The sequence below is a fragment of the Neophocaena asiaeorientalis genome, unplaced genomic scaffold, assembly GCF_003031525.2.
Source record: "Neophocaena asiaeorientalis asiaeorientalis breed wild unplaced genomic scaffold, Neophocaena_asiaeorientalis_V1.1 scaffold43, whole genome shotgun sequence".
Classification (NCBI taxonomy): Eukaryota; Metazoa; Chordata; class Mammalia; order Artiodactyla; family Phocoenidae; genus Neophocaena; species Neophocaena asiaeorientalis.
The window spans coordinates 10166678-10178460 of NW_020173674.1; the positions used below are offsets into that span (position 1 = coordinate 10166678).

The 11783-nt window shown below is 55.0% G+C and overlaps 1 protein-coding gene across 3 annotated transcripts in view; it reads right to left on the reverse strand.

Annotated features, from left to right (window-relative positions):
• Positions 1-4267: 4267 nt before the first annotated feature.
• CD6 (CD6 molecule) overlaps positions 4268-11783 on the reverse strand; it is a 39397-nt gene continuing 31881 nt past the window's right edge. Inside the window, exons 6-10 of one of the 3 annotated variants that reach the window (XM_024748590.1) lie at positions 10590-10655; positions 8039-8179; positions 7556-7654; positions 6378-6500; positions 4268-4697 (exon numbers count right to left, since the gene is read on the reverse strand). In XM_024748590.1, coding sequence (XP_024604358.1) covers positions 4543-4697; positions 6378-6500; positions 7556-7654; positions 8039-8179; positions 10590-10655 — 584 coding nt within the window. In that variant the 3' untranslated portion in view covers positions 4268-4542. The remainder of the gene's footprint in view (positions 4698-6377; positions 6501-7555; positions 7655-8038; positions 8180-10589; positions 10656-11783) is intronic. The other 2 variants (XM_024748591.1, XM_024748592.1) reach the window with 2 other exon arrangements.

The window sequence follows — 11783 nt, forward strand, 5'->3', positions numbered from 1 at the left end:
AACGGGAAAGGCCACAACAGTGAGAGGCCCGCGTCCCGCAAAAAAAAAAAAAAAAAAAATCCCAGTGTTGCTGCTTTTTAGCTGTGTGACTTGGACATTTTACTTAACCGCTTTGAGCCTCAGTTTTCTCACCTATGAAATAGAGTTGGTGTGAGGATTGGCTGCCCTCAGCCTCCTCTCAGGCTGGACCACCCTTTACCTTGAAAGACACCTGGTTTCTTGCTCTGTCTTTGCTTACGCTATTCCTTCAACTTGGAATGCCCATCCCTCTCCACTCCCATAGCTAACTCCTACCTATCCTTTACGACCCAGCTCAGGCATCACCTCCTCAGGAAGCCTTCCAGGATGGCCTGCCTCCAGCAGGGTCAGGGGCTCTTGTGGGCCCCATGCATTCCCTGTGTTTCGTTCTCTCACTGCACTCGCAGAGCCGGAGAATTGCTGGAGCGCCTTCATTTCAGATATAGCCCCTCCCCCATATCAGTGTTTCTGAAATCAGGGTTCAGCTGTCACATCCACTTAACAACTTTGTGTTTCCTCTCCCAGATCACTGAGGCATATATAATGCAAGGTCTCTAAAGAGTGGAGGGTAAGCCCACCGCTTATGATTGTAACTCCCCTGACGGGCTTCCATTCCTTCAGGTCACAGCGATGTCATTCATCCCAGCCTCTCCAGTCCCAGCTCAGGGCCTGGCTCTGTAAGGAATGGTCTGAGTGCTCTGGAAGCGTAGACATGCGGGAAAGGTCTTTCCTGGGAGCAGCTCCCATCACCAGACCCAGGAGACCTGGCAGGAGACCTTGTGGTTCAGGATGCCAGCCCTCAGAAAGTCCCCTGCCGTGTGTGACCCTGGTGGTCCCAGGCTGCCTGGGGGCTGGGAGGGAGCAAGAGAGACATGTCTCAGAGTTTCCCCAATTTCTCTCAGTGTGTATGGAACAGAGGGGCCAAGGGATGGGGAGGTGGCTCTGGTGAGAAATGAGGGAGAACTCAGAGGGTGTCACCATCTCCCTGTCTGACTCCCAAGGGGCAAAGGTGGGTAGGGGTAGGGCCAAATTGTGAATTGGCTACTAACTCTCTGAGTGACCTTGGACAAGTCCTTTCCCCTGCCAAGGCTCAGCGTCCTCCTCCGTAAAATGAGAGTGAGACAAACCTCCTCCAGCACCAATGTGCTAAGACCCCATGAATTGCTGTCTTCCCTTCTCCCCTTTCTCCTCTTACGGAGATCTCTTGCCTCTACTGATTCATCTACCAATGAGAGGGAACACTTATTGCCAAGCCTCTAACCCACTGCTGTATGCACTTTACAGACAAACTTTATAGCAAAGGCTCAGAGATGTAGAGTCACTTGCCGGAGACCACACAGCCAGGACAGGGTGGAGCCGGGATTTGAACCCTGGCTGTCTGAAAAAAAAGGCTTTCCACAAATCCCACAGACCCTGGGAGTCTGATCCCGCCCATCCCAGCACTAGCTCCCCGCCTAGGAATCCCCCGCAGCCCCATGAGGGTTCAGAGGGCCGGAGGAGGGGCCCCATCACAGGGCAACCACATCCTGTGACGGTTGCCCTGGGGAGTGCCAGCTTTCTTTGCACCTCTGGGAGAGGTGAACGGAAAACAGGCCCTGCTCAACCGCTCAGGGCAAGATCCACTGAGTGGCCTTCTCCACCATCCCTGGCTCTGGGAGGGCTCAGAGGAAACCTGACCCCCAGCCTTCTCCCTGCAGGCAGAGCTGGGTATTGGCTGGTGCAGCTGGGCTAAAACCCCAGCCTCTGAGCAACCTGGGATCAATGCCTTTTCCAGGCAGGTCTGAGATAAAATCTACTCACCCTCCCCTGCCTCAGAAGCTTATGGAGGCCCAGGTCAAAATGCATTCAGCGCAGCAAGGCTGGCCTCGCTGATCCAGGGCTCACTGGCAAATCAGGAAGGGGATGCTGAACTCACAGACATCTGTCCGTCACCTCCAGGAGGGCAGGCCCTGTGTCTTCTTGTCGCTGCATCCCCAGCATTTTTCGTGGTGCCGGGCCACAGTATTCAATACATTTCCAATTCACCCTGACATTTGCACCTCGATGGATAGAGCTGCCTCCAACACAACACGCACACAGACACACACACACACACACACACACACAGACACACACACCCCGACACACACACACAGACACACACCCCGACACACACAGACACACACACACACACACCCCGACACACACAGACACACACACACAGAGGCAGAGCCTGGGTTCTGTGAGTTCAAAGACTTGTCACTCCACCCCCGGTTTCATTCCGCAACTGGTTTAATCTCGGGATACTCAGAGCAGGACACAGAAGCTGGCCCTGAGCCCTCAGGCCTCTCCCTGGAGGCTTTCTTTGACACGTTTACGGCTCTAGGAGTGACACTGATATTTATGTGTTCATCGGGGAGGATCTCATCCATCCAAGCAGACAGCTGGGGACTCGGGGCTTAGTGCAGCCTCTGGGCCCCTCCTGGAAGACATCTCTGTGCTTCTGCCCCACAGGGACTGAGCTCCACTCTGGGTCTCTGGCGGGGCTGGATAGGACCATCCTTGTAAACCTTTGGAAGCTCAGAATAAGGGTTGCTGCCCAGGAACGGTCACTGCAGATCAGGGCTGTGTCTCTGGTGGGCTCCGAGGCTCTCTAGGGGCAGGGCTGCCCTCCGGCCCCGGGTGGACGAGGAGGGGCAGCCATCCAGCTCCCTGTCCCATCGTGGGCTGTGCCCAGGAAGGCTGGACTCCCTGCCGGGTGCAGGTACCAACCTGAGCTTAGCCTGGGTCAGCTGGCGGCTCCCCCCCCCCGCCCACTCCAGCCCTAGCACCCAGCAGTCAGACCAACAGCAGTCCAACGGCCCGTGCACATGGGGCCTCCCTGCCCCTCGCAGAGCTCCTCTGGACCCTGAGCTGTCAGAGACTCAGGCAACCAAAGCCTCAGACACATGAGGGTCGGAAGGGGCCTCAGGAATCTCCCAGTTCAAACCTTCCATGCGGCCTGCCGAGCAGTGGCCTAGACTCTGCCTGTTCACCCCTGAGGCAGACAGCTCGGGCCCTTTCAGAGGCAGCACCTCTTCCTTGGGGCTGCTGTTTGGGGCTGGAGGAGGGCTGTGCTGGCAGGTTCTGTTGATGGATGGCGGCTGGGCCATACTAGGTGTGGAGGTTCCTTTCACGTCTCCAGGGGAGGACTCTCAGCTCCTGGGGTAGTCTTCATTGGAGGAGGAGTCAGGCTGGGGAGTGAGGGACCCTGTGCGGTGGGAGACTCAGGTCAGTGAGAGGCCCAGTCATTGCGCCTGCTGAGCAGGGACAGAGCTGAGCAGGTCTGGGTCCACATTCCTCTCCCCCGGGATGCTGTGTGAGACCATCTTATAGTCTTGTTCATGGCTACCTCCTTTGCTAGAATGTCAGTTCTGAAGGCAGAGCCTTGTCTGTGTAGTTCAGGGCTATAGTCCCCGAGTGCTGGGACCCACTCTGCTGCCACCAGCTCCCCCAAGGGGCCATCTGGCTGCTTCTGCTTGAATGCCTCCACTAATGGGAAGCTCACTTCCTCTCAGGCCATTCTCTTTGAATCTTTCTCTGCCCCACATACATCCATTTTCCCTACCTCCCTATATTCTTGTTTGCTTTAAAAGATCCCGTTACTTCTCTTTTTTTCCCCCGTGGGCCAATGTTTCCAGAGCTTCCCCGCTCATCCACCCTCCAGTCCCTCTCTGTGCCCCCTCCCAGAACCCCCTCCCCTGCCCCTGGCACCTGGACATCCAAACTGCTCAGCAGATGGGAGCTGGGGCGGCGGCTGGAAGTTCTGGTACCACTCTCCGGAGGAGGTGCTGGAGCTGTCATCAGCCGAGGGCCCTGCTGGAAACCCCCAGAGCCAGTCACCCTCTGCCAGGCTAGTTTGCAAAGTGCCAGAGCTGGGAGGCCCTCAAGACTCAGTAGAGTCAGGTCCTTAGCTTGACACCTGAGGAAATGAAGGCCCAGAGAGGGGAGGAGACTTGTCCGAGGTCACACAGCACGTGGCTGCCGAGCTGGGACTAGAGTCCTGAACTCAGACTGGCTCAGGGCTCCCAGCTTTACGCTTCCTCTGGCCAGGTTGGCTATAGGATGGGAGGCTGGAGCGGGCACACAATCCTCCTGGGTCCACCTTACCTGGAAAAGTTGCCTGGGAGCCAGCCAGCTCCAAGTTCAGGGGCTGCCCCAGCAGGGGCTTCCTCTCTGAAGAAAACACTTGAGAGTTCCACGGAGGTAGCCTGCTGCCAGGGCTATTACAGCACCCCTCCCCTGAAGATGTGCTGGAGCCGCCCTTGCTCCTTGGGTGGTGCTGAGGGCCCGTGGAGCGGGGGTCTGCAATGCAGTGTTCAGGGTTGGCAGGTGGGACCCGGGAGACAAGCACCTCTTCGAGTCCTGGGCCTGAAAGACAGAATCATGATAAAGAAGATGCAGTACAGCAAGAGGGCTTTAAGTTAAACTTGAGAAAGAACTTACTGCCAATGGGAATCGTTAAAGTCAGGAAAGACCTGTTGAGGGAGGTGGCGCTGATGCATCTCAAGGCGAGTGGCCTGCTAAGTCTGGAGGCAGGGCTGGCGTCCTAATCACCACCCTCCACGTCCCTCCCCAGCCTGACTCACCTTCCTCCAAGGGGGGCATCTGGAACCTGTTCTGCCGGACCTCTTCATCTGTGAAGCGGTGCCGTTGGGAATCTACAAGCAGAGATGGCGGTGAAGAAGGAGGTGGGTAGGCTCCACCTCCTTGTCTGCGGAGTCCGGAGCAGAGGCTGGTGTTCTGTGGGATTCGGGAGGCTGAACAGGGCAGCAGGACAACCCTGATGGCTTAGTCTTTTTCATCAGATCCCCAGGCTCAAGTTCTACTCCAGGCAGACCCCAAGCCTCAATCTGAAACCAGCCTGGGGACAGGCTGCTTCTGGACAGAAACCCTAGTGCCCTGCACCTCCCCAGCCCCAGCCGTCCCTCCTGCCACTTAAGGGAACACGGGGAGTGCTTCTGCTTGGGCAGCTTAGGGCAGGAAAAGGCCAGATGTTGCCCCTGAGGAGCCTTCCAGAGTGAAGCTGAGGGTCTGGAATCTTTGTTTCCTGGGCTCTGCGGTACCTCTGTTTCAGAATCAGAGCGGTGCAGATTCATAGCATCTTAAGAACTTGAGTGTCTGGAATCTGGGAGTCAGCTTTTTGAATGTGTTACTGCTGACTTTTAGTCTCAGTGTCACAGGATTTTGGACTCCCGGTCTTGCATCTTACATGCCTGGACTCAGAATCTCAGGTTCTAAGGACACTCATCTCTGTGGCTCCCAAATGCGGGACCATGGCCCCGCAGAGTGGAATCATCCACACTGCCCCCCAGAGGCCCTGATTCAGCAGGTGGGGCAAAGATGGCTGCTGTCCCCAGTACCCATCCTACTGCCCCGCCCCCGGTACTAGGAGACCTCTGGGCTTTATCTGGACACACAGCTGCCCAGGACAGAGGCTTCGTCTCCCCGCCTCTCTTGCAGCTGCTGGGTTTAAGTTCTGACGGGTGGAAAGTGCGTGGGAGCTGTGTGGGCATCCCTGGCATCCTGCCATACAGGGTAGGGCACGCCTCACCTTCCCCCTTCCGGCGGCCTAGAATGCAGACATGGTGGTGAGCCACTCTGGACCATGTGGACCGGGCAACGTCTTAGGGACTGCAGAGTAGCAAGAAAGGAGCCCGGGCCCCCTCCAACTTCTCCGGATGATGTCATTTGGAGTCTGTGTCACACACAGCCAAACTCTCATCCTAGCTTATAAAGGAGGTCCCGGGTGGGGCTCAGGAAGTTTCGATGAGCTCCCAAGGGATTTCACAAAAGATGTGAGAGTCTCTGCTCTCGTCTGACCTCCCGGCCTCGCGTGGGCCCTGCCTGAGCACTGGCTTTCCTCCTTCTATATCCCCAACAGGCAGAGAGCAGAGCTGGAGAAGCTGGATGAGAAGTGCGAGCTGGGCTCATGGTGGAGGTGGGCAAGGAGATGAGATTGACGGGGCAGGATGGGACACAGAAGGGGTGAGAGCACGCGAGAAGCCATCTGAACTGGGATGCCTCGCATCAGACACAGACGCAGCCACAGTTAGGTGACTGTCGAGGGACTGGTCTTGAGACCTGTATGACCACAGACAAGCACGGGAGAGAAGGTGTCCAAGGGGAAATGACTAGAGATGCCTCCAGGGTCACAAAGCACTTTGAAAACTTCAGTGCGGGACCATTGAGCGTCAGTCCAGTGGTCACAGTGAGGGAGATGCCCCTCTCATCATGCAGGGGTCACTGAGGGGGGAAACTAGCACAGGTACCCCAGCCAGCTGGGCCCTCTCCCTGGTGTGGGCCAGTGGGCCCTCGGGAGTCCGGGCGCAGGCACTCACTGTAGAAGGTGGTCAGGGCCACAGGAGGCTGGCTGCTGAAGTCATAGGGCTCATAGTCTGAGTCCGAGCTGGAGTTCGAGTCTTCAGGGGGCGGAGCCTGGACCTGGATGGGCAGCTTGGGAACTGGGGAGAGAACAGAGTGGGGAGCGTGGCAAGGCGCGGGGCAGAAAGCTGCAGAGAGGCGGCAGAGAGCGTGGACCGTGGGGACCGGAGACAGAGGGGCAGGGAGTGCGCCAGGCAGCCCATCTCGTACAAGACTGTCGGGCCTGGGTTTTCCAAGCTTCCCCGCATCCATTTCAAACACGGGGAACTAAATAACATTTATTTACTTAACAAACACATAGTAGTCCCTGCAGGCCAGGCACTATTCCAACATTTATAAATATTATCTCAGTTAATGTTCATAAGAGCTCTGTGAGGTAGCTAGGTTAGTGTCCCCATTTTATAGCTGGGGAAACCGAGGCACAGAGACATTCTCACATTGCCTAGAGAAGCAGGCCATGTGGCTCTTAACCTCTAGACCATAATATTCAGTGAGTGGCTGCTCTTTGCCTACTCTTGTGCTAGGTCTGTGTTCATACTCTCTTCTCAAATATCTGGATATCCTGTGTGCAAAGAACCTTTATAACATATGGCTGAGTTTTTGTATTGGTTTTTGTGTCACTGAACTCTTTCAAATAAAGGCGATTTAATATATTCATAATGCAGTGTGATTAAACTCAAACTTCTTCACAAGACTCTCAAGAGGTAATGCATTGATGTATCATTAAAGATGGATGACTGATCCCATTTTTTTTTGACTCGGAAAATATGAAATAAGATTATGTTCCAGGAAGATCTTGATGGGGCGTTGCAGGGAGGCTGATTGGGCAGACCACTGGAAGAGGCAACGGTGTTACAAACCTACTGGCCAATTAGCAAAACAGACCTTTCCTTTGAGAACCAAGGTCCAAAATGCCCTGGGCCTGTTTTGGTCCAGAATTCAAAAGCTTCGAGTTCTAGAATGAGTGCACTGGAAAGTCATCAGCCTATCAAGGCCCAGACTGAGGCTGAACCTGCTCAAGGTCCCACAGCCACTCGCGGGCTGGCCCAGGTCTCATCTCCAGCTGGGGCACTGGAAAATATCCCCTTCTTGTCCTCCCCCGCCCTCCTCACCCCCAGGGTGGGTGACATCCTACTTTCTTCTTTGGCGATGGTGATGGGAACCTCTTGATAGCTTGTGGTCCCCGCTGGGGTGGTGGTGGGTAGGTACTGGTGGTTCACCATAGCGGGGAGGGCTGAGGAAGGGGAGGCAGAGATCCTGCAAGTCATTTTTTGCACCTTCCAGTCTTCCTGGCTCTGCTCTCATGGGGACACCTCCCTCCTCACCTTCCCCATCCCCAAACGCCCTCAAACACACACACACACACACACACGCACACACACACACACACACACACACACAATCTGGTCCTCCTGTGGACAACTTCTGGGGGGCATGCTGGGAAAATCCTTCCCATCAGGAGGTGCTTCTTGGGGCCAGGGCTGGGTGGCCATTGCTGGATCACTGCCATTTCTGCTGAGGTTCCCCATGGCTCATGTCCCCCTGGGAGGACTGTGCCTCAGGTCTGCTCCTTTTCATCCCTGGGCCTTTCCCGTGGCTCCTGGGACTCTGCACCTACCGTATTTTCCTTTAATCCTCAAGAGGACGATGGCTATGAAACTGAGTGAGACGAGAAGGAGAATTCCCAGAACGATGCAAGGGATGAGAAGCATTAGCTCTCGAGATTCCCAGTCCTTCATTTTCACCATCACAGAAGATTCTGGAAGCAAGAATCCCAAATCAGGGAGAAAAAGGAAGGGACATGGACTTCTCCTTGCCATTCTCACCTCTCCTTCTTCTCTGCATCTGACCCACTTCCCTTTTGGACGTATACTCCTCTTCCCTTCTTTTTTTTTTGAATTTTCCCATCCGCTTTTAGGTGCCTGGTATATAGGAGATGCCTGAGACATGCATACTGAATGAATAACTGGCTGAATGAAACTCTCTCCTGGCCACGAAGCCAGGAGATCTGTCTCTGCTCAAGAATTATTGAGCGCCCACTGTGTGCCAGGCACTAGACCTGGGGAGACAAATATGACGGCAGTGTCGCGGGCCTTGAGGGTCTCTGTCTAGTGGGAAGATTGACAAGCCGACTCAATCCAATTCAGTACGTTTCCTGCTGTGATGAAGGTATAGACAGCCGTGCGGCCCTCCAAGGGGCACCTGATTCTCTACAGGGGAGACCAAGGCTGGATCCCCAGAGAAGGTGGCTCTGAGCATCTGCTGGCAGGGAACAGACCATCAGGAGAGCGAGATCTCCTTTCCTTGCCCCAGATGCATCCTTCTTACCAGACATGCGCCCTGAGGGCGGGGAGTGGGGGCCATGATTCCAGACCTCCCAGCTCTGCAGCCCTGGTGTGACTTCTTCCTTTCCCCTCCCTCTTGGCCTCACCCCTGCTGAAAAGAGCCCAAAGCAGAGAATAGATGGAAGCTGCAATGAGGCCCTAACCCTCATCATCCCAGAGACACGAACCATCTCCTGCTGAGTGCAGAAAGCCTGGGGTGCGCAGGCCACAGAGCTGGAGGAAGGGTAGTGACGGTAACGCAGGAGGTTGGGGGGATGAGATCACCCAGACCCCCTGGCTGGTGGCAGTGTCTGCTCCCCCTGGGAGATTACCCCACCCCCACCCCGTCCTCATTTTCTCCCCTCTCCCTTTCTGTTTGCAAATGGGGCAGACTGGGCTGGGGTAGGAACTGGATTTAGCAACAGCAAGCAGGTGCAAGGGAGAGACTGGACTGTGGGGGGCTAGGGGGGGACCCGTGAATGTGGGCCACATTCCCAGTGTGCTCCCAGTGTGCTCCTTGGAGACTGGCTCTCCATAACAGCTCTGCTCTTCTGAGGGCGACGTGGCTCCCCACCCCGAACTCAGCAATGGAGAGTGTGCGAGGGTGTGTGGGTCCTGGCAGGAGCTCGCCCTCCAGCCGGCACAGTCCCCAGCATTTCATACCCTCTCCGTGCCCTCAGCCATTGCCAGATTTCCTGGCAGGACTTGGTGCCCCTCTGTCCCCTCCCCAAGCCGCCCACCCACCTCTGGAGAGGGTCTGAGAGAGGGAGCCAGGAGCCAGGGGAAGGGGTAAGCCTGTGAATCCGGGCCAGCCCCTGTGGAGCTGTCACGGGGCTCCCTGCCTGGACTAAATAATCAATAAATAAGAATAACTGAGGCCCAGACAGTGCTTACTATGTACTAAGCCCTGTTGTAAGTACTTTATAAAAATTAGTTTACTGGAGACTCACAACAATGCTAGGAGAGAAGTACTAGGATTATCATCCTCGTGGTTTTTTTTTGCGGTACGCGGGCCTCTCACTGCTGTGGCCTCTCCCGTTGCGGAGCACAGGCTCCGGATGCGCAGACTCAGCGGCCATGGCTCACGGGCCCAGCCACTCCGCGGCATGTGGGATCTTCCCGGACCGGGGCACGAACCCGCGTCCCCTGCATCGGCAGGCGGACTCTCAACCACTGCGCCACCAGGGAAGCCCCTATCATCCTCGTTTTATAGTCAAGGGATCTGAGGCTCAGAGAGGTTAAGAATTGCCCAACATTATACAGCTAGCAAGAGGCACAGCTGGGGGCTGGGCCCCAGGAGCTGGCTACACACAAGTGGAGGACAGACCAAGTGTAGATTCAGAGTTCACAGCCTTGCAGGCAAATTCTAGCCGACACTGCTGGCCATCACCTCACCCTCTGAGCCCGAGCTTCTTCCTCTATGTAAGGGTTGTGGGAAGACCTCCCCCAGGGGGCTGCCGGGAAGATTAAAGGGTTGGGAAATAATGACTATAAAGCACTGGCCGGTGCCCAGAACATTATAAACACACTGGCTGTTGCCCTCCACTTCTCTACAGCTCTATCCTCTGCCCTACAGGAGCTCACAGAGAGTGGGGAGAGGACTCCTGTCCAAGAAATATCAGGATTCAGGGAGCTGTGGAGCTGACATGATAGAGGCAGGCGAGGTGAAAGGAGCACGAAGCAGCCAGAGAGCCCCGGGGATGGTGGGGGGAGTCAAGTTCACTGTCTGGAGGTAGGGGATGGGGGACAAACCGTCAGACCCCTCCCGCAGACATACACACACACACACACACATGCACGCACGCACCTGAGCCTCTGAGAAACTGCATCCCCAGGGACACTCACCCACAGTGACCGGCTGACCAGTTGCAGGGATTTCAGAAGTGGACAGATTGAGCAGGCTCCGGGCACCTGTCAGAAAGCACTGTTCATTCACTCAGCACACGTGCCCAAGCACCTACTGTGGCCAGGCCTTGTGCTAGAAACTGGACAAGACAGACAAGTGGCCTGCAACTGGGGGTGTGTTCCCACCGGGGCCCGTGGCTGAGTCTTTCCCACACCCCACCATAAGGAGGATCTCATGGATTAAATGCCAGGAAGGTTTTTTGGTTTAAATAAAGGGCTAATGAAAGAATTAGCCCTTCCTTCTGTATAATCTGCTATAGAACACAAGTATTTCCCTTTTCCATCTAGTATTGGATTTGGTCTTCACACCTGTCTCTGGAGGTGGGAATCTGACAGTCTCGTCATTATCATAATCATTTGACTGGTAAGGGATGGGGCTTACAACGTCCCTTGGTAGATATTATCTGACTTCCCGGCTCCCCTGTGAAGCGCCTGGTATCCGCACCCACATATTCACAAGAGGAAGCCTCCCAGCTGGTAACTGGCAGAGCTGGAATTCATAGCCTGGTGTCTGAACTCCATAGAGATGCTAACGCTGTGTTTGTTTAAGGCTCTTGCTTTTTCACATTTTAACACCTCAGAAATCGGGGTGATGACGTCTATCGTTACAGCTGATGGCACGTCCAGAGTTTATTTTGGCAGTATTTTTGTCCTTTACGGTACATAAAATACTAACGGTGTGACTCATCATCAATGCCATCTTAGACTTCGTGAAACCCAATTCATAGAGCAGGTGGGAGGCTCTGCTGAAATATATACTGAGTGCCCGGCAATGCCTGGCACCTGGTTAGGGCTCCAGACACTGTGGCTAATATTATTAGTGTCCCCTAATGCTATTTTTATGATGATCACCAGCCCTGGGATGGCAAATTGGTTTTATCTCCTGAGCCGGCTCCAGTCAAGAGGGAGCACTGCTTCGCGTATAATAATGCCTTAATAAAGATTGGATTCACGATTCTGGGACTGAGTCAAGGATCTGGGGAAAAGAATGCCCTGATTAGTCGGTAATGTCTGCCTGGGCATGGTAAGGGCAATGGTCCCTCTTATGCCAGTATTTGCCATTCCTGATCTAGCCCAAGCTGTATTCCTTGGGCTATAAGTTCTTAGGCTATGGATCCAGATGCAATTCCTAGT